This window comes from Dermacentor variabilis, chromosome 2, assembly GCF_050947875.1.
Source record: "Dermacentor variabilis isolate Ectoservices chromosome 2, ASM5094787v1, whole genome shotgun sequence".
Taxonomy (NCBI): domain Eukaryota; kingdom Metazoa; phylum Arthropoda; class Arachnida; order Ixodida; family Ixodidae; genus Dermacentor; species Dermacentor variabilis.
The window spans coordinates 8,937,242-8,960,533 of NC_134569.1; the positions used below are offsets into that span (position 1 = coordinate 8,937,242).

The 23,292-nt window shown below is 48.2% G+C and overlaps 1 protein-coding gene across 1 annotated transcript in view; it reads right to left on the reverse strand.

The window, feature by feature from the left end:
* The window catches only part of LOC142571330 (neurotrimin-like), a 420,775-nt gene that overhangs the window by 98,124 nt on the left and 299,359 nt on the right, over window positions 1-23,292 (reverse strand). Inside the window, exon 2 of the mRNA XM_075679599.1 lies at window positions 10,260-10,570. Within this exon, the coding sequence (XP_075535714.1) occupies window positions 10,260-10,570 (311 nt within the window). The remainder of the gene's footprint in view (window positions 1-10,259; window positions 10,571-23,292) is intronic.

Here is a 23,292-nt window from a genome sequence, read left to right on the forward strand (position 1 = left end):
GGAATGCTATCAAGTAAATAGGCAGGACAAGCTTCATTAGTACGGGATATTCGCATCGATTTACATTTCTTGACGTTAAGCTGCATGTGCCATTTTATAGTCAAGTTATGCAGTATGTTTAAATCATCCTGAAGAGATGAAATATTAGTGTCATTAGTAGTTTTACGATATTACGCAGTCATCTGCAAAAAGACAAATTTGAGACGAAATGTTATCGGTAGATCGTTAACGTAGATCAAGAACAACAGCGGCCCAAGCACAGACCCTTGTGGAACACCGGATTTGACGGGTGTTAGAGTTGAATTAACTTAATTAGCGCTTACGGCGCGGTGTGTTAGAAATGCTTTTATTCAATTAAGTACATCAGTATCAATGTTTAGTGCGCTGAGTTTAGATAGCAGTAATGCGTGGTGTACTTTGTCAAAAGCTTTAGTGAAATCAAGAAAAATACAGTCCGTAAGGAATCCTGCGCCCAAGTTGGAATGCAAGTCGTTGGTAGGGCAAGGAAGCTGGGTATCATAGGAGAATGTTTTACAAAAACCATGTTGGCTAGATGTAAAAAAGTTGTTAGATTCAAGGTGACTGATTACCTGAGAATAAATTACGAGCTGCATTATCTTACAGGGCACTGTAGTCAAACTAACGGGCCTATAATTAGAAGGGTTATGCGTATCAGCAGATTTATGAATTTGAATGATCTTAGTCGTTTTCCAAACTAAAGAAAATGTGCCGTTGGGAAGCGACTGAGAAAAAGTAATTCTAAAATTATTGAGCAATACTCACTAGTACTGTGTAAAAATTTAATGTTAATTCCACCAACACCGCATCACGATTTCAATTCCAATTTATTTATAATCGATTTAATACCGTTACTATTAAATGCTATGGGATCCATGTGGGGGTATCCTTTAAGCCGTATATCGGGAGGAGGAGTAACACGCGAACATGGCGAAAAGGCCTGTACGAACGTGTCATTTAGCAAAACAGCGCATGCGTGGTCGGCGATTGCTTTCCCAGTTAGTGAAGTTAGAGTGATCTTTCTAGTGCTACCTCCTTTCATAGAGCCCCAGAATGTCTTACTGTTATTTTTCAGTAGCTTGGGAAGGGTAATGTTGTAGTAGGAAAACTTCGCAGACCGTAAGTTTGAAAACTAGGTGGCGGCAGCGGATTTGTATGAGAACCAGTGTTCAGGATTTAGCGACCGTTTAGCGATACGAAATAGGCGTTCCTTTTTGTTACCCAGTCTGTTAAGGTATCTGTTATACCATGGTGCGTTACTATTTGAATATATACGTCGGACTGGAATATAACGATTTATTAGATCAGATACCTTTCCTTTAAAGGGGCGCCAATTTGTCTCGACAGCACGATCGAGATGGCAGAGTAGAAATGTGTCAATAAAGGAAGCAAGCTCGTTGTTTAATGCAGAGCAGTTATCCTTTTTATAATCGTTTATTTGCTTAAATCGCTTACGTTTCAGTGGTAGTGATATCGTGATTGTAAAATGTAATGTATCGTGGTCGCTAAAGCCAGGTAAGTGCTTTATCGGGGATATAATCTCAGCTGATGATGTCAGCACGAGATCAAGTAATGATGACGTAGTACCTGCCACCCGTGTTGGAATAACGACCGTTTGTACTAAGGTAAAGTCAGAACAAATAGCGATAAACTGATTGGCCTCACTGGATGATGGGTTAGAGAAGGGAGATGTGCTCGACCAATTTATGTTAGGAAAGTTAAAGTCGCCCGTAAGACCTATCTTTGTTCCGGGGAATCTTACTGTTAATTGATTTAGACAGACATGCAGGTGATTATAAAACGAACTATTCGAAGGTGGCCGGTAACAGGCGCCTGATTTTTTTTTCAAATTAATGGTTGAATAACATCAGACAGATTGAATTTCAATGACTATCGGTACATTACAGCACTCAACGTTTTTACTAACACCAAGCAATACACCGCCCCCAATTCTGTAAGTATGGTGATTCCGATACATAACGGCTTTTTTACGGCAATGAAACAATTCCTCGTTTGTTATATAGTTAGTCAACGAAGTTTCAGTTATCGCTATTATGTCAGCATCATTTCTTGCATATACGCGCAGGCGCTAGTTTTCATGGCACCCATAATTTTCTACCGGTCGAATGTTAGCTGACTGAAAACCTAGCTTGTGAATGGCACTTGAATAACTTTGCTGATGATTCAGAGTAAGACGTCGGCTGGTAGGTGCTACCTTGTGCTGACCTTGCGCGTCGGTGTCCTCACGGGGATTTGCGCCGTTGCACTTAGTTATCGATTCATGACCGCATGCTCTACCTCTTGCCAAATATGCCACACTATGTAGAGAGGCAAGAATCGCCGAGTCGCTACTATCGGCGTGCATTAGCGCTAAAAGTCCCGAGCTTTTTGTGAATGCTCAGCTGTAAATAGTTCTTATTTATAGAACCTATTGTTGCAACGTCCGTCAAAGTGCCGTCAGGCTTGTATGTGCATTAGTTAAGAACACGCACATTGAAAACGTCAGAAACGTTTGGGTCATTCTAGATATCCATAGCAGCTGCTGGTATGTCTTTGAATGTGTGTTATAAGGAGGTCACACACGGAGCGATTCCGTTGGATTTGAACATCAGCGTCAGGTGATATACCCATGGTGCTCCTAAGGCTTTCAAAGATGAAACGGGAAGATTTTTATGAAGCTACTGGAATACAATGTCGTTCAGGATTGGGCAACTTTATTTTACAGCGTTAATGCGGGAATGGAGACAGTCACGCTCCGGCATTTGTGAGAGTGTCGCATCATACGTATGTCTAAATGCGTACGAATACATTATCGAGTCTGTTAAAGCGTTCCTGAGGGGGCATGCACGATAACAATTCCATGCGGGTGGAATAAATTCTAGTCCGTAGATAACAGAATAGTAAGTGTCGTTCATACTTTCAAGCTCCGGTCAACATGACACACTTTCACTGACTCCGTAAGCCTAGAGCTATTCCCTCATCGCTGCTAATGGAATGAAGAAAGAGCTTGCAGCACGTGATTACGAATCTGAGGTAAACGCTGCAGTGTTTAGGAGGCAGTACTTGACGCCAAATGATCACAGCGCAAGTACAGAAAGTAGTCGTAAAGTTAGGACAATATCGATAGCGTGTTCATTTGGGCTGGTTGCATTAGACATCTTGTCAAACAGCAGAATTTTGAAAAGCGCAACACATGACAGCGCGAAGGACAGCACCATATCATGGGCATTTCTTCATTGGTCTGTGTCGCGCTGTTAAAAATTATGTCCGTACAGTACCTTCAACTGAGCTAGCTGGTCGCACAGATATCGATGCACTTGGCGGCGCTGGAGACGGAGTAAAAACACGTACAATAACACGGCCGCCAATTACGCTGCTTGACAACATTGTTGTTGGCAGATGCTTGTGAACTGTTCAGTCAACGACCGAACACATTGCCTTCATTATACGCAAGGACTGCAGACACCGCTACAACTCACGTACGCTTTAAACCAACCAATCATTTATTTTTCACGTACGCAAGCGCACTCGCATGGCCGCATTGCAATAAAAGCTACCACAAGTGATCTGAATAAATAAGCCAAATTACAATTAAACTCATGTAAGGCGGGGCGGAGAAACGTAAGAGCAGAGCAGACTGCAGATTCTTTTTAGTTCGAGAACAGTCACAGGAGCAGGGAAACACCGCAACTCACATTCCGCGGACACGACCAATAGCGGCCGCCACGATGCACTGTCGAACAGGCCGTGAAGCTGGCGGCATGGAAGAAAGGATGCACTGGAAGTCGAGGGGTACACTGGAGCGACACACGGTGCGAAAAGGAGCTCAAAACATTCGAAGAACGCGCACTTGCTGTGGAGGACGCCGCACTGACTTTGCAGTTTTTGCCGCAGACAGGGTCAGTCACCGTGAAGGCAGTGTATGTCGACAATGGCTAAACAAGAGAAGTCACTATAGTGAGCACCACTGGGAGCCGGAAACAGAAAGGTGACGATTCTCTTCTCTGCCCACACACAGGAGTCTCAAGAAGCGACATATGCGTGACCGGAATTTGCTTTGAGTAGGAATGAAAAAAAAAAAAAAAACATGGGTTCTCGAAGCCTGCCTGTGGTTCCGGGCAGGGGAGGCTCCTCTTATATAGCATCCACCATTGCCCATTCTCGTTTCTTTCTGATGTTCGAGGAAGAGAACTGTTCCGACGCTCAGCACCTTCTACACTGAGCTCAGTTCGCTGCTGTGCGAACGACACGTAGCGGGCTTACCAACAGCTTGAGCCGCCCAGCTGCAGCTGACGTGCTTCTCCGATTTATTTCTACTAGGTTCTGGGAGAAACTCGCATACTGGTTGGAAAATATAGGACCGTCTATATATTCCCTACTTGTGCCTTCATAGGCTTCATTTTGTCTCCGAAGCGTTTGTTCGTTTGTTCCGCAGTTTATCGCGCCTTCACTTCCTCCGGCTGGAACGACATGCTTCGCGACACCAGTCTTGCCAACGGACTTCATCCAGCACTTCCTGCGCTTAGAATGAGTAGCATAAAAAAAGCTGATGCTAGCTTTTCAAATATAGACTGCCTTACAATACTTTGGGGCCTACAAGAATTAACGATTTCTCTCGGCGCAATTATATGAACCGAAAGTGAACTCTTATCCACCGACTACAGCTTGACACCGGTGACGTCAAACATTTCTTGCAGATGATTGGGTGTGCTTAAAATACCACAGCGGGACGTGGACGACAGGAGGAAGACAGATATGTGATTCAAAATATCCTCATCATGAGACGCAAAAAGCGGACCGAAAGCGTCATTATAGCCATTAGATCGTAGATCAAGTTTCAAACATTTATTGGGACCAGTTTCAAAGATTTCTTGGGCCAACAAAGGCCACGCATAAGTGCTGGTTCATAGTTTTGAAAAAAATTATTGAGAGAAATGGCCTAGTTCGGTACTGTTATTCACGCGCGTACGTACATATGTTGCATGATTGTTTTCAAAGAAACTCTTGTTCACATGAACGTCATTCCGACAATCATTCTACGCTATGTAGGCAAATGGTAGGGCTGTTTTATTGACACTGTTGCCTTGAGAGTTTCATACTGCGCTGTTTGAACTAAAAAATTAAATTCTGGGGTATTGCGTGTCAAAAGCACGATCTGATTACGAGGCATGCCGTAATGGGATTCCAGATCAATTCTGAGCAGCTGAGTTTTTTAACGTGCTCCCAGTGCACATTACACGGCCATTCTTGGATTTTGGCCCCATCGAAATGCGGCCGCCTCGGCCGGGATTTCATCACGCGACCTCGTGCTTAGCACCGCATTATCAGAGCCACTAAGCGACCACGGCAGCTGCTGGTTAGATTACGCGTTATATATATATATATATATATATATATATATATATATATATATATATATACGAAAGTGCGAGTTTGCCGGGATCCGGTGGTTGAACAAGCACTTATAGCAAAAGAAACTATGCTTTACGTCCGACATTCTGGCTGGGGTCCGACCTTCATCAGGGATTGCATGAAACGGTAAATTGTTGGAATTCAATACGTACATGGCAAAAGATATCAAAATTGCACCACGGGATGGTTGTTAGAAGAGGTTCGTAGATTGACAAGTACTACAAAAACATGGTTTACAAAAGAGATGACACGTAGCTAAAAAGTAAAAACGAGAACTTAGAGAAGAAGTAAAAGAGATAAAGAATTGTTTCTCTCTTTTCTTATTCTTTTCTTGCTTTCCCCCTTTTTTTAGCCACGTGTCATCAGGCGATGAGGACAGAGGTCTTCTGGTCCCCCGATGCTACTGAATCGCGGAAGCGGTCGCAAAGTTCTGCATATACATATACGCGTTTATATAGTAGCGGGACGGCCTAGCTCCCACTTGTCAACTTCGGTATGCGTGGTTCATCGCACCGACCGGTAATTCGATCTCAGCGAGGTTTGATCGCGGTCTTGTCTCGGCTCGAGGTAACGAGGCCCAGTCTACTAACAGCCCTCCAGTCATGGCCTTGGTATGATGAAACTGTTGCTGGAGGATGCCGGAAAGCCTCCCCTCTGCTCTAGCTAGTCTCAATAGAACTGTGCATTGTTGCGCACGCTGCAGTTTATTGCATGCAGACACGTATAGCGTAACTGTGCATATTTTCTTCGATGGCAATGTGAAAAGTTTTGCTTTTGCAACGCTAGGCTTTTCTGGCTTCATAAGAAGTGAGGCTTTGAGAAATAATTTCGCGTTATCAGGTATGAAGCGCTCACTGTAGCCTACCCGCAGACAGGTGAGGTAACATAAGCACGCTTAGGGCTAAGGTCAGCTCTACCAAACCACTTGCTAAAAAACTTTTACTTTGTGGGCAACTAAAAGTACTTTAGTTACCCGCAAATTAGTCCCGATATTTCGTTCGACACGTATGAAATATGCCGCATTTACGTCTACATTGATCATTAGGTAAATCTATCGGCTAAAACGATACCGGTGTCACATTTTGAAAAAGACAGCAAGTAATACTGCGTTATTTAGACGCGACAAATTGCACTGCATGTTAACGGGGTAAAACGACACTTAAGCGAACAAGCTGCCAATTTATGTCCCTACAGGACCAAGGCCTCTCCCAGCTATAACAATTTGACCCTTTCTTTTACCAGGTGAAACCATACAATACGCCTGCCAATTTCCTAGTTTCATCACAGTTCTCTATCGTCCACGGCTGACCTTACGCTAACAGCAGACCACGAATTATCTCTGGACTGCTAAGCATGAGGTCGCGGGGTCGAATCCCGGCCATGGTGGGGGCATTTTGATGGGGCCGAAATGCGAGAACACCCGTGTACTTAGATTTAGGTGCACGTTAAGAGGAAGCTTTAGCTCGGGCCCAACTCCAACGCGGCCTATTCAAATACATGTAAAACGCATAAACGGTTTTCTGAGATAACCCCTGGACCGATTTTAATCAAATTTGTTGCATTTGAGAGCGAAAGATGAATTCTAGTGACTCTTGGAAGCGGAATTTCGATTTGTGTCCTGAATTTTCTTAAAAAGATTTTCAAACATTCGAAAGTTCGAAAAGATAGAAGTACGACGCTTACAAATGCGTAGTTCTGCGTCAAGAAAAGATATCGCGGTTCTGTAAACGGCATCCATTAGGCCATTGAAATCGGACAAATTCGAATTTTTTACGTTGTTTACATGGGTTCTGCAAAACGTGTATTTCCATATTACTATTTTTTTGTTGCTCATGTGTGACGTATCAATTTTGTCCTCTTTATGCACTATTAGATGCAATTCGCAGAATTTTATCATCATTTCTCGTTGCTTAGTTACAGAGCTGTAAACTTTATAGTTTCGTTTTCTTAAATTTTGAGTTTTTTGCCTATTTTATTAAAATATTGAGGACCTAAATCGAAAATTCGAAACGAACAGTCACTAGATTTAATGTGTTCCTTTTAAAAATGCCACAAACCTCGTCAAATGTGGTGCAGTGTTTGCCGAGAAAAACGAATTCTATATTTAGATAGGAGCACCCGAGCTAAAGCTTCCGCTTAAATAACCCTGGTGGTCCAAATTTCCGGAGTCCCCCACTACGGCGTGCCTCATAATCAGACCGTGGTTTTGGCTTGTAAAACCCCATAATTAAATTTTTTACGGGTTATGCCCCCAACACTACATGTGTGTTCCAGCTTTATTTTCCTCCTGACGTCAACTATAGATTATCGGCTGCAATGGTTGCCTCTCTATAACTTACACCGCTGTCTCCATGTATCTTAACGCCATGGCTATTATTTTTCGCCTGATTGCTCACTGAGTGATTCTGAACTTTACCTCGACCTTAATTGTCCACGTCCAACTTTCTGCCCCATAGGTTAATGAGGGCAGAATGCAATTTTTGTACACTTTTCGTTTTAAGGATAGCCGTAAGCTGCCAGTCATGACTTGGCAGTGCCTGTCGTATGCGCGTTCCAACTTATTTTTATTCGACTGTAAATTTCCATCTCATGATCAGCATCGTCTGTGGCCTACATAAGCATTCTTCTGCGTGTTACACCCCAGGCACATACTCTAATGACGTCTTCGACAGCTCGTCTCCACCCTCTGGCTCAGGGTCGGTCGGATCCGACTTTCCTCGAACTCAGAGGCAGAGGACGAGCGCGCAAGCCGAACGCGTAACTCTCACTTGGAGAAGTGCAACACTACGTGGCTAAAGCCAATTTACGTCGAGCGTTTGCCAAGACACCAGCATGCGGAGGTCCGGGTTACGGTGGACCGTCGCCAACAGCGGCTATGCCGCAACGCTGTGTTGTGATCACGTGACGCCAAACGCACTTAATCTCGACGACTGCATCAGCCACAACGTTTCCTGCAATAATTACCCGAGGCATGGAGGAAGGTAAAATATTACGTCGCGCAGCCGGCCTTGGCAAGCAAACGCTCCGTGAAACCACAGTGGTGGCCAAACACGAGACCTCTCGCGTCGGGATCACGGAGCAGGAATCGAGCTTTTGCTGAGACTTTTGGCTTCCAGCAGCTATGCCAGTAGTTTTTATTCGGTGCGTGCTTGTTTGGCTGACCTGCCCTGGCTCTGCCTGTAGAGTGGGAACACTAAAACCAAACGCGCACTTTGACGTGCGATCCCGTGTTGGGCCACCAGGTTGGCTTCAACCGCGTTGGGGTATGCTCTCCCCTATCTTCTGTACTTCCTTCATGAATGGAGGGAACTCTAGCGCGGCGAGTATTCAGCCACCATGGGGAACATGGACGGGAATGATGGTTAGCACGTGGATTTGTTCGATCTTCGTTATGGTGGCGTCAGACGTCGTTCGGGCTGGTTTACTATGTTTTGTCTGCTTTTATTTGCCTACATTTTAGAACAATCTATTATTTTGTAAATGCAAAAAGAATCAATACTCTGCCAACATGCATAATCGTTAATAACTACAGCGGGTCCGCTTATGGACGCGTGCGTCCGTGATCAAATCGAAACGCACAAAGCGTCTCAACGCACAGGTTTTTCCGTGGGAAATTCTTAAGGACGCATGTCGACGCATGCTTCCGTCGCGTAATAGTTGCAATATCTGCCTTCTGTGCTAGAGGGCATCTGTTCAAATCCCGTCCTTGATTTCATTTTTTCTTTGTTTTGTCATTTATATTCATTTATACACCAATATTCGGTTACAAATGATGAGTGTGTTAAGTCACAAAACCACTTTAAGGACGAAGGTTAGCCAAATACGTGTGCTAGCCATCATTTCCATGCTGGCTTAACCAACCTGCGAGCGATTCCGGCACCATGGGAATGATGGAAATGATGGAAGCGGCATGAATGCCTTGGCCACCCGCTGACACTAGCGCCACATTTCCCTCTCCTAATTCTTTTCAGAGTCTCTGTAGCTCAGACCACAGTGCTCGGAGGGCGATCGACGCGAAAGAAGAGCGATCGAAAAGAACCAGCCGCACGCAAGCCGCGAGCTCTCTTTCGACTAGTCGAAGGTGATACCATAGCCGTAGAGAGCGGCTAATAATACAGCTCTCCGAAACGACCAGCCGCAAGATGCCATAAACTTTCCCGGCCAAGATCCCGCATGATTTGTTGAAAGCCATCTCCGCCACTGCTGAACACGTCAACGTCATCCGCAGACCACAGGTTGCTGAAATGTACCCCTTTGATCCGCACTCCTAAAGCCTCGCAGTCAAACCAACTGAATACTCCTAAGCACAAAGTGCAAGCTATTAGAGGGATTGCATCTCCTTGCCTGACCCCTTTTTTATTGGAATTTTTCCGCTTTCCTATGATTAACTAAGGTAGCTGTGGAACCCTTATATATATTTGCTGGGATGCGTTTCTACTTCTGCGCTGAAATTAAACGAAGGGACTAGCCGGAAAGTTCGAAAAAGGCAAAGGCGTTTTTTTTTTTGGCAATCGGGCAAAACCAGATTTGGCAAAAGTGTCTTATTGAGGTTACAAATGGCGCAATGGCTTTAGCCGTCTGCTCAAAACAGAAATGTGCGCGTGTGCGAAATAAAGGCATGAGTTTATGCGCGTTTAGTAAAATATTTCTGTAGCGCAGTTAGGTGAAGAAGCAAGGATACACAAAGACAGTGCGCTATGGACAGAGATATCGCTTTCTGACGTGTGCATCCTTCTTTTTTCACGTCCCTAAGCTACAGAAAACTTTTTTTTTCAACATGCCAAGTGCCAACGATCCCACACAAGTGAGCGTAGTGAACGGGCACTGACCGTCCTGTCGCCGAGCTGTCGGATCCGGCAGTGCAGGAAGGCGGACTTGCCCAGCTGCGCGGTGACGTTCCGCTCGGTGCTGTTGTCGAAGCGGGGCCTGAAGTGGGGGTCGTCCCAGTACGCGCTCGGCCGGGACGGAGGCTCGCCGCTGCCTCCCACACCCGTGACCAGTGACGCGCTGCCTGGCGGAGGCAGTGCGGACGGCGGGCTTCCCGACGAGGTCGCCTCGGCACGCCGCTCGTCGGCGCTGCTCGGCGAGGCCGGATCCGCCGAGCGGAAGCTGCGCTCTGTGCGGCTCGCCTCCGACATCCCTGCAGAGTGGGACGAAAGGCGATGTTGGCGTGAGCAGAACCAACGGTTGTCCTGCTATAGTAAACTGAGCAAGGCAAGTCATTACAATATCGGAGACAAATGTTGTCAAGCACGCTTCATTGGAATCGGATGCCTAAATGACGCCATGTGATCACTTTTTTGCCCTCTCGTTGCATATACCTTCAAGATTAGGTCATCGTCAACGCTCAGAAAAGATCTTTTCCTGTCGGTGTTATTACTTTGCTTAGGCGCAACGATTAGCGAAAACTCGATGACAACTAAGATGATCGCATGGACTAACTGCAGGCAATAACGTAAACTAAATCGAAACTGCTTTCTCTTCTTTCGCGCACTTTCTTAATTTTATTTTTCATGGCAACACTTCATATTGATTCTCGTAAACGGGCCGCACTGCCACGCACGCGGCTGCAGTATAAGTGTCTCCAAGTTATCGAAAATTCTTGGGTATTAACGCAAAGTTGTTCGCCTATCGCCCGCGTCATCCTTCATACGCGCCTCCTCCTGCCGCGGTGCTCAAGTACACATATGTGGGTCCGTCAGCTTCACTATCCCCCGCGAATAATCCACAGCCACGCAGGTCACCGGAAGGCCGGCAGCTGCTCCAGTGCTGCCTCTTCTCTCGCGAGCAGGAGCAAGCGATGCGCATCATTACACTTACAGCCCCGCCTGTTTGCCTCTGCTCCTCTCTTAGCTTCTTCGCTCGCCTTTTAACCTTGGTAATGACAGTGTGTTGTAGCTGCAGGAGGGTTTAGCCTGGCGATCGAGGCCGGCAATTGCTCCGCCTTCTCAAGACAGCGCTTCGGATGATGCATTACCCGTAAGCTACTGTGACAGCTTCTAACTTAGCTCACTTCTACAAAATGCAGCAGGGGAGAAAACGGTGCAGATCACAAAAGAACAAACCTCAGCAAGAGCCACGGCAAGCCTGGTAATGGTTATATAGAAGTGCGCCCGGCCAAAGGAAAACATGAAACGTGGTCGCTGCAAATAAAAATTTGGAGGACGCTTAAGATTCGCCTTTAAAAGTGAACCGCGATAGCTTTCAAAGACCCCTTACTGCTCTTCATGCTTCCCGGCAACTGCAGCTTATGTAACCGTAACGTTTACCGGGAAACGCTGGCAGCGAACCCTATGCACGAAGGCGAGCTTTCTCGTAGAAACGCGGCCTCTTGTATGGGTCAATCTCTTGTTATTGTTTCGCACTTTTTGATATTTCAGTCTGAGAAGGGGGGGAGCTAACATAAAGGACATACGCTGTCGGTGCTTTTTTTTTCGTTACATTTGTTTGTAGGCTGCTGTTCTCGAAATTCCGAGGAATAACTTTGTAAAGAATGAAAGACAAGGCATGAGCAACTTCGGAATTTCGTTCGAAATTCTTCTTGTCGAAGCGACGTCCTACGCTGGACGCCGGATTTTCCGCGCCACGGGTTACTTAACGCTATCACGTTAAAATTTTGAGTTGGTGGAACAGCTCTAGTACTGTGCGTACGTTCAACTTTGTGCGTGTCTTTCACGCTGTTTAAACCTGCAATAGGCCCTTCCGGCCTTTTCCCACACCCACACTCTTCTCGTCGGCGTCAACCTTTTATACCACGTGCAGTCTTGATTACGAAGAGCGGAGATACAACAGAATAAACAAACGGACTCGCACTCGCTCTAACCGCCGTATACATTTACATAACTTATTCCTACTGTTGCCATGCAGCGACCTTTCTTCTTCTGACCTCCTGCCGTTTTGCCTGTATATTCTTTCCGCTTCCTGGCCTGGGCTAGTTCACCTGACTAGTGTGCACTCGCTGCTTTTAGTCGCACAACGTGCGCTTTGCGGATCAATGGACAAGCTGTGCCAAACAGACAAGCGCACTCATTCATTGGAGTCATCGTTGATAGAAACTTGGTTCCCTCACATCTTGTACATGACAAAGCATTTGGCCGCTTTTGTCGACCTTCTCGTATTTCTCGGTGGGAAGTTCTAGGGCGTGCCAGTATCGTCAACGTTGCCATTACATAACGCACTATTTTTGGGATTCCTGAGGTACATCATTCCTGTACAAGGAAATACTTGCACGACAAACATTCGCAGACTCCACATTGTCCAAGCCCAAGCACTGAGAATGTGTCTTGGTTTAACAAAACAAAAAGAAACTAATACATCATCCATCGACTTAGGCCATCGACGTAGGCCATTGCCAGAGATCATTCTGTTGCAGTATGCATTGCTAGAGATGTACTGGTAGCGTACATTGGACACTTGATTCGGCTTCCCTCGCACCATATGGCCAACCTGTCGGCTAAGAGGCGGGATTGAACATTTTCGAAAGCTATTGCAAGACAGCAGTCCTACTTGCCAACACAATTCACACCTACTACACAAATATAAGCTCATTTGTGGCGTCTGCACCGGCCGCAAGTACGATAGACAATTCCGGGCATGAAAAAAACAAGAACAAAACAAAACAAAAGAACTGGAGCACATTTGCAAGCATTAAAGCAAGCAATCTCCGACCACCTTTCCAACATCAGCAGAATCTGGCAAGTTGTCTGCAAAGATGGTTCGGTACAATTCAACAGCGCTGCTAGTGCAGTCCTGATCTCAGCAAAATATGAAGAAATCAAGTTGAAAACATCATGTGTGGCCCCACCCATAGGCGCAGCGCTTACTGTACACTATGCTGCTCTTGATTTCATCAATCAGGAGCCACCGCAATAATGTACATTATTGTGTGATTCCAAGGCAGCTCTTAGGGCATACAGAACCACGGACTCAGTGAACAACTGTCGTCAGAAAATCTACAGACCCATCATCGCACCCACGACAAGGCACATGACACAATATTTGAATTGCTTCCGGGATGCTGTAGTATCAGAGACAATTACCACGCCGATGAAGTCCCCGATGTCTACATGAAAGCGGTCAATGTGCCTTGATTCCACTACCCTACTCCATCCCTCATCCACCCTTACCGAGCGATGGGAGACCTTGCTAACCAGCACGGCCCTGGAAGACCAGCTCGTCCTGATCTCCAGGGGCCAGGCAGCTAGGGAAGCATATGGGTCCCGTGAAGAGGGAACCATTTCCATCGACGGCGTCTAAGAAGATGTCGAGCTCGGCTCAATAAAGTTGTTTCTCTCTCTCTCTCTCTCTCTCTCTCTCTCGCGAAGGGACGCTGCAGCTGGGCTTCCATTGTTGTTCCGTGAATGTACGTTGCCCCTGTGCGGCTCGAACCTTTTCACCGTGTGTCGCTTTGTATCCGGATATACAGATGCATCTACCGCTTGGGTTACCGTGTCGTCAACAGGCCATGCTGTACTGTTTGTGGCTAGGCCTCGCATTTAAAATAATCTTATATCTTCCGTATTGCAATGGATGACAGCCCCACGTGCGACATATGCACTGTGACGAGACACTCACAGACATTACCTGTGTTTTCTCCGCGCTATTGTGCCAAGAGGCAAGTGATGTGCACATTGCTGGACGTCATGACTGGAGAATCGGCCACTATCAGAACAAAAAGTTCTACGCCAATGCAAGAAACTCCGACAGAAGGCTTTATTCGCGCTGCTCAGCTTCCTGGGTTCTACAGACGTTGGGAGCGCAACCTGTTACCGCTCTCTTCTGTGCGCGGTTACCTCTCTTCTTCACTCTCCTCCCTTCCACTGCCTTTCTCTTTTTGTCCGGTTACTCCTTCCCCCGTGCAGGGTAGCCAACCAGAACAAGCTTTGGTTAACCTCTCTACATTTTTATTCGTCATATCTTTTTGTCTCTCTTCCACTTACATCATCATCATCACCACCATCATCATCATCAATCAATCAATCAATCAATCAATCAAGCAAGCAAGCAAGCAGCAGCAGCAGCAGTCACCGCCGCCGCCTGTTTTATGTCCATTGCACGGCGAAGGCCTCTCGCTGCGATCTCAAATTACCCATATTGTGCTGGATGATTCCAACTTGCGCCTGGAAATTTCCCAATTTCTGTGGGAGCCGCTTGCTTCAACCTAAGGGTTGATCTTCAGGACATTAATAAAGTTCATCGTACAATACAATACCATACCATACCATCACCCCACCCAGTTTTATGCCTTCTTAGACTGCGCTTACCTTCCCTAGGCACCTCCGGTTATCTACCCTACGCATTATATGGCATGCGCATTTCCAGTTTTTCTTTTATGCGAAGCATATTACTAGGGCTCAACCCAGCTCCTCAGGCGCGGCGGTGTCGCCTTCAATACCCCGTGACACCGTGACGTCGCGACAGAGGAGAAACGCGGCTCCAACTTGCGCCGTCGCTCGCGGCGTCGCGGCGGTATATAAGCAGCTGCGCTTGCCTCTGATAGACACTCACGAGGCGAGATGCCTCCTGGAGAAAGAGCTGCTCGTTGGAATGAGAAGCGAAGGTTGCGGCGTGCTACAGAGACTGCTTTTTCATGTGAACCAGAATATCGCCTATCCCCATATCTCCACCGCTCTTTTCCTGTTCCTTAACGCTACGTCTAACATTTTTTCGTTCCATCGCTCTTTGCGCGATCTTTAAGTTGTTCTCGAACTTTGTTAACCTACAAGTTTCTGCCCCGCATGATAACACTGGTAGAATGCAATGATTGTACACTTTTCTTTTTAACGGCAGCGGTAAACTCCCGATCAGGGTTTGGTAATGCCTACAGTATGCACTCCAACCGATCTTTATTTTTCTGTCAATTTACTTCGCATGATCAGGGTCCCCTGTATGTAATCGACCTAGGTAAAAGTACTCCTGTACAGACTCGACAGGGTGATTGGAGATCCTGAATTCTTGTTCTCGTGCCAGGATATTGAACATTAGTTTTGTCTGCAGCGTATTAACTTTCAACCCAACTCTTTCAATTTCTCGGTCCTCAATAATTTGTTGTACCGCGTGCCCGGTGTTGCTGAATAGGCCAACGGCATCTGCAAACCAAAGGTTGCTGAGGTACTCGGCGTCGATCCCCACTCGTAAGCCTTCCCAGTCTAACAGCTCGAATACTTCTAAGCATGCATTGAAGAGGATCGGAGAAATTGTCTCCTTGCCTGAACCTTTTCTTGATTGGTAACTTTTCTTGTGGAGAACCAACGTAGGTGTGGAATGTTTGTAGGCATTTCTCAATATTGTTACGGGGATGTTGGGAGTGCAAAAAGACTGTATTTACAATATGTACACAAGCAGAGTCAGTGCAGTTAAAAACAGCTGATCAGCAACAACACGCAGCAGCCAGAGTCTCGCGATCTTCTTCTTCCTTCCTCTTTTGTTATCCTTCCGTACCAATATATTCACGGATGCCTCCTGTACTCCTAGATTACGCAATGCCTCTATGACTGTTCGTATCTCTACAGAATCAGATGCCATTTCATAATCTATGAAAGCCATGTACATAGGTTGATTGTACTCCGCAGATTTCTCAATTACCTGAATGATGACACGGACACCTATCACTGTACTTCTGTCAACGCGTTGTTGCGTTTCGCCTGCGACGCGCGGTTTTGCCGGCGCGACTGCGGCGGGGCGGCAGACATTTTGGCCCGTTCGGCGTCGCCGCAACGCTCCCGCTGCTGCGTTTCGCCTGCGACGCGCGGTTTTGCCGGCGCGACTGCGGCGGGGCGGCAGACATTTTGGCCCGTTCGGCGTCGCCGCAACGCTCCCCGCCAGGCGTTTCCAGGCGTTTCCAGGCATGTTCCGATGCCACGTGTCTTCATGTGCGTGTGTGAGTGTATGTGCCATTGTGCCCGAACGGCGGCGATGCGACAGCAGGGGGTCACCCTCTCCTTCCAGTCATTGTGCCCGACCAGAGGCGCTACGAGAGCCGAAGTTACCTTCTCCTCCCAGTCTTTGTGCCCGACCGGCGGCGCTACGACAGTGTGCGTCACCATTAGCCCATTGTACAATCACGTGCTCGTCTATTGAGGGGTTCCTTCTTGCCCTCAACTGCGAGAGTATAAAAACAGCTGCCCCCGGACGCCAAGAGGAGGGCTCCGATTTCTACTGTTGAGTAAAGTGCTCTCCCGTCTCTCTACTTCGGTCAACCTGACCGCCAACTCTTTGCGATGTTAAAATAAACAAGTTGTTTTGTTGTTACCAGTCGACTCATGCTTTGCCGGGACCTTCGGATGCTTCCAGTTGTACCCCAGGCCGCCAGGCCAACGCTACCCTTGGGGCTTGCGACCCAGGTACAACCACGGGCGTCAGCGCCGAGTTCCCAACAACCGATGCCATCGGTGGGATCCAAACAACTGTCTGCCAGCGGTGAGATCGCGACAACGGAGGCCAGCAGCGAAGATATGCAGTTGACTGTATGCTGAGCAGCTCAACAACGATCCGGGAGCAGTGCAACGAGCCCTGTGTGATGACTGGTTGCCTGCAGCGGAACGACTGCGCTGGACTCTTGGCTGCGAAGTTTGGTGAGTGCGGGACTTTCTTCTTCTGAGCTTTGCCAGGCTTTTCTTAGTGTTAGAAACAGAGCTGGTAATTGTGGTTGTCGTTGCTGCCGGGTTAGTTTGCGGCAAGACAATAATAGGCAGTAGAGAAAGCAGCATTCAGAGCAGCCATGGATTTGAAGTCGTTGCGCAAACCGAAATTGTTGGAGCTTGCAAGAGAGTTGGGTCTGGATGTCTCGGACAAACTCAGAAAACCAGAACTGCTAAAGGCTATTCTTGAGTTAGAGGCTGAGGATGACGAGCTGTCGGGATGCCTTGAGACTATTGAGGAGAGGTCAAAAAGACAGGAGCGCGAACTTAAAGAGCAAAAAGAGAAACAGGAGCGCGAACTTAAAGAGCAAAAAGAGAAACAGGAGCGCGAACTTAAAGAGCAGAAAGAAAAAGAAGAGCGCGAACACGCTTTGGAAATGAAGCGTCTCGAGGTAGAGATGGAACGCGCTCGTAATGGAAGTCAGGCACACGGTGCAGGAGAACGAGTATTGTTCAAAATGACTGACCTGATGCGGCCGTTTAAGCTTGGAGAGGACATTGGTTTGTTCCTGGTTAACTTTGAGCGAACGTGCGAGAAGCAGGGGTTCTCTCGGGAAACGTGGCCACAGCGCTTGCTCACTTTGTTACCCGGCGAGGCGGCCGACGTAGTCGCTCGCTTGGATAGAGAGGAGGCAGAGGATTTCGACAAAGTAAAATCGGGTCTGCTAAAAAAGTACCGGCTGTCTGCGGAGGCGTTCCGTCGGAAGTTTCGGGAAAATGAGAAAGGCAGAAGTGAGTCATATACAGAGTTTGCGTATAGGCTTATGTCAAACATGCAGGAGTGGCTCAAAGAAGAGAAAGCGTTTGGTGACCACGATAAAGTTCTGCAGTGCTTCGGGCTAGAACAGTTTTATAGTCGGTTACCGGAGAACGTGCGATACTGGGTCTTGGATAGGCCAGACGTTTGTACGGTGGCTAAAGCCGCTGAGCTAGCCGAGGAGTTTGTGACGCGTCGGGCTCGCGGAGCTAAGGACGGTCAAAAGGGTGAATTTGGCTCCAAGTTTGAGAGGCCGAGGTTCACGCCCATGAGATTAAAGGGGGACACGCGTAGGGAGGATGCGAGTGAAAGCAGTCCGACCAAACGTAAAGAGACGGCGGCAGCCAAACGCAGAAAGCGGTTCGAGATGAGGCGAGCGCGCGTTTGTTATACGTGCCAGAAGCCGGGTCACTTTTCGGCGCAGTGTCCGGAAACAACACCAAAAGTTGTGTTTTTTTCAATAGGCAGCACTGACGAGAACATGAAGCTTCTCGAGCCTTACATGCGAGACCTCCTCGTGAACGGGAAAGAGTGCCGAGTGCTTCGCGATTCCGCAGCTACGATGGATGTAGTTCACCCGTCTTACGTAGAACCCCATATGTTCACGGGCGAGTGCGCATGGATCAAGCAAGCCGTGGAAGCTCATAGCGTGTGTCTGCCGGTAGCAAAAGTGCTTATTGAAGGACCTTTCGGAGCACTTGAAACGGAGGCGGCAGTGTCATCTATGCTGCCCCCCCAGTACCCGTACCTATTTTCAAACAGGTCCGATCGCCTCCTGCGCGAGAAGGGGCTTTTGTTTGGTGAAGCTAGTGTTCAGGCCTTAACCAGATCGAAGGTTCGGGAGCTCGCTGCAAAGGCGGTAGTTGCGGGGCCGACGTTATCAAACAACGAAAAAGGGTCAGAGGCGCAGCAAGCTGATATTCAGAGCACGCCCGAACTGAATAAACTTGAGTCTGTAACGTTAAAGGCACCAGATACCGGAGAGGAAAATCCCGATGCGGGAAAGTTAGAAGAGCTATCTACTGATTTGCTCATCGCGCCTACGTCAGACGGACTTAATAGGTTGCTAAAAGTCAGCCGGTCGGCTTTGATAGCCGAGCAAAAAAAGGATGGCAGCCTGGAAAACGTGCGCTGCAATGTCAAAGAAGGTATCGCCAGGAAAACTGCGCGTTTTGTGGAAAGAGGTGGAGTCCTGTACCGGAAGTATCTAGACCGCCGAGGAGTGGAGTTCGATCAGCTGATCGTGCCTGAATGCTATCGTCAGGATCTGTTGCGCTTGACGCATGGGGGTTCGTGGTCCGGACACCTAGGAGTTAAGAAAACTAAAGACCGTCTCTTGCAAGAGTACTATTGGCCAGGGTGTTTTCGGGACGCAGACCACTTCGTGAGGTCATGTGACACCTGTCAGCGGGTGGGCAAACCAGGGGACAAATCGAGGGCGCCGTTGAAATTGGTACCTATCATTACGGAACCTTTTAGACGGCTCGTTATTGATACAGTGGGACCACTGCCGGTAACAGCCACGGGGTACAGACACATTTTGACTGTGATCTGCCCAGCGACAAAGTTCCCTGAAGCAGTGCCGCTTAAAGAACTCAGCTCAGTTGAGATAGTCAATGCACTACTGTCCATATTTGCGCGAGTTGGTTTTCCTGCGGAAATCCAATCAGATCAGGGCACAGTGTTTACTAGCGCTTTGACGACAACTTTTCTCGAAAGGTGTGGGGTAAAGCTGCTACACAGCTCAGTGTACCACCCACAGTCGAATTCCGTTGAGAAGCTCCACTCCGTCATGAAGCGCGTGTTGAGAGCGTTGTGTTTTGAACATCGAACTGACTGGGAGCTGTGTCTGCCTGGGGTGATGTTTGCTTTAAGGACCGCGCCGCATGCGGCTACGGGGTTTTCGCCAGCTGAACTGGTGTACGGTCGCTCGCTTCGATCTCCGCTTCGCATGCTTCGAGAATCGTGGGAAGGTAGGGGCGACGACCCAGTCGTGGTGGAGTACGTACTTAAGCTCCTCGAACGCTTAAGAAGGGCAAAGGAGTTGTCAGGTGAAGCAATGACAAAGGCCCAGCAGAGGGCCAAGGTTTATTATGATCGGACAGCCAGGGCCCGTCGTTTTGAGGTGGGCGATGAGGTCATGATATTGCGCACATCGCTAAACAACAAACTAGACGTGCAGTGGGAGGGCCCAGCACGAATTGTTCAGAAACTGTCGGACGTTAACTACGTGGTAAGTCTGCCAGGAAAGCGGAAAGCACAGCAAGTTTACCACTGTAATCTGCTCAAACCTTATAGACAAAGGGAAGCAGTGGTGTGCATGATGGTAAACGTTCCTGAAGAGCTTCCGGTCGAGCTTCCGGGACTAGGCTCAGTGACGAACAGGGAAGACACCGGTCAAGTCATTAGTGACCTTATCAGTAAAGCACCGCTGTCGCCCGAGCAGAAAACCGAACTACACCAGCTATTACAAGAGTTTCAAGGTCTGTTCTCTGAGAGGCCTGGTAGGACTTCTGTACTTACTCATGATATAGAACTTACCTCCCCAGAGCCAGTACGATCCAAGGCGTATCGGGTGTCACCCCGCCAGAGCGATATTATGGAGGCTGAGGTAAAGAAAATGCTACAGCTCGGTGTTATTGAGGCAGGTGAGAGTGATTATACCTCCCCTTTGATTTTAGTTGAGGTACCGGGCAAGGAACCTCGTCCTTGCGTCGACTACCGCAGGCTTAATTCCATCACTAAGGATCAAATTTATCCGATCCCTAACATCGAGGAGCGCCTTGAGAAAGTTAGTAGCGCTCAGTTTATTTCCACCCTAGATCTTGTCAGGGGTTATTGGCAGGTTCCACTTACAGAAGAGGCTAGTAGGTATGCGGCGTTCATTTCACCAATGGGAACATTCCGTCCTAAAGTGTTGAGTTTTGGTTTGAAGAACGCGCCATACTGTTTTTCAAGCCTCATGGATAAAGTGTTGCGGGGACAGCAAGAATTCGCTTTACCGTATCTAGACGACGTAGCGATATTCTCCGCATCCTGGTCTGAGCATATGACACACTTGCGGGCAGTGCTAACCCGCCTGCGCGAAGCGGGCTTGACAGTAAAGGCTCCTAAGTGCCAGTTAGCACAGGCCGAGGTTGTCTACCTCGGTCACGTGATTGGTCAGGGTCGTCGCCGCCCCTCTGAAATAAAGGTGGCCGCTGTGCGAGACTTTCCGCAACCGCGCACAAAGACCGATATTCGGTCGTTCTTAGGTGTCGCCGGCTACTATCAGAGGTACATCCCCAGGTACTCTGATATCGCGGCTCCCTTGACGGATGCTCTAAGAAAGTCAGAGCCTCAAACAGTCGTCTGGGACGAGACAAAGGAAAGAGCTTTTAGCGCCCTAAAGAGTGCCCTAACAAACCAGCCTGTGCTACGATCGCCCGACTATACAAAAGGGTTCATTGTTCAGTGCGATGCTAGTGAGCGAGGCATGGGCGTTGTACTGTGCCAACGGGAAAAGGGAGAAGTAGAACACCCCGTCCTGTATGCTAGTCGTAAGCTGACCAGTCGTGAGCAGGCGTATAGCGCCACCGAGAAAGAGTGTGCATGTCTCGTGTGGGCCGTTCAGAAATTGTCATGCTATCTAGCCGGCTCGAGGTTTATCATTGAGACGGATCACTGCCCTCTCCAATGGCTGCAGACCATCTCTCCCAAAAATGGCCGCCTCCTGCGCTGGAGCCTCGCTTTACAACAATATTCCTTTGAGGTGCGTTACAAAAAGGGGAGTCTCAACGGTAACGCCGATGGCTTAAGTCGAAGCCCCTAACGTAGGAATCAGCCTCAAAATTGTTTGTTACTGATGTTTTTCTTCCTGAGGCAGGATTTTTTTTAACATATTGCTTTTGTTTAGTGTTTCAAAGTGATGATATGCTTTCTAGTGCAATTTTCCAATTTGTGGACGCGTTCTGAGTGATGCTAGACTACTGTAAGGAACTAGGCAGTGGTATAAAAAGGGGAAAGAGCCTGGCAGGGCTTAGTGAGGGTTGTGCCGTGCTTGCTGACTGAGCGGTTGAGTTTCAGCGTAGTTCTAACGCTTGCCGGGAACGAGAACAAAAATGTGAACTCTCCCGAAGTCACTTTGCAGTGTCCCGTGCGAACCTGAACGAGAGAACGAGGCCTTCTCTCTGCGCTGCGCTCAAGAAACGTCGAGGGACGCCCGACTTCGGTTATGAGCATCATCGAGCGACATCCCTCCGGACAGCGGATGCAGTCCCCTGTCCATCGGGATCTCCTTCCCCCGGCGGGGCGGTCTGTTGCGTTTCGCCTGCGACGCGCGGTTTTGCCGGCGCGACTGCGGCGGGGCGGCAGACATTTTGGCCCGTTCGGCGTCGCCGCAACGCTCCCGCTGCTGCGTTTCGCCTGCGACGCGCGGTTTTGCCGGCGCGACTGCGGCGGGGCGGCAGACATTTTGGCCCGTTCGGCGTCGCCGCAACGCTCCCCGCCAGGCGTTTCCAGGCGTTTCCAGGCATGTTCCGATGCCACGTGTCTTCATGTGCGTGTGTGAGTGTATGTGCCATTGTGCCCGAACGGCGGCGATGCGACAGCAGGGGGTCACCCTCTCCTTCCAGTCATTGTGCCCGACCAGAGGCGCTACGAGAGCCGAAGTTACCTTCTCCTCCCAGTCTTTGTGCCCGACCGGCGGCGCTACGACAGTGTGCGTCACCATTAGCCCATTGTACAATCACGTGCTCGTCTATTGAGGGGTTCCTTCTTGCCCTCAACTGCGAGAGTATAAAAACAGCTGCCCCCGGACGCCAAGAGGAGGGCTCCGATTTCTACTGTTGAGTAAAGTGCTCTCCCGTCTCTCTACTTCGGTCAACCTGACCGCCAACTCTTTGCGATGTTAAAATAAACAAGTTGTTTTGTTGTTACCAGTCGACTCATGCTTTGCCGGGACCTTCGGATGCTTCCAGTTGTACCCCAGGCCGCCAGGCCAACGCTACCCTTGGGGCTTGCGACCCAGGTACAACCACGGGCGTCAGCGCCGAGTTCCCAACAACCGATGCCATCGGTGGGATCCAAACAGCGTGCAAACTTGCAAGGAATATTGTGCCGTCGACAGACCAAGAAACTTCTCATTAGAAGGAACTGCTAAACCGTTTATAAAGGCAGGATGCAAAGAATCTTATCGCTAAAAAAATAAAAGTAAACATTCAAGAAGAAAAATATGTAGCGTGGCAGGTGTAAACATGATAAACAAACCTCCTACTTTTCAGGTCCGTTTTTAAGTTCACAATACCAATTTCATCATCATCATCAGAAGAAGAAGCAGCAGCATATCTCATGTCCACTGCAAGACGAAGGCCTCTCCCTGCGATCTCCAAATACCCCGGTCATGCGCCAACCGATCCGAGCTAACGCCTGCAAATTTCTTAGTTTTATCACCACACCTAGTGCTCTGCCGTCCTCGACTGCGCTTCC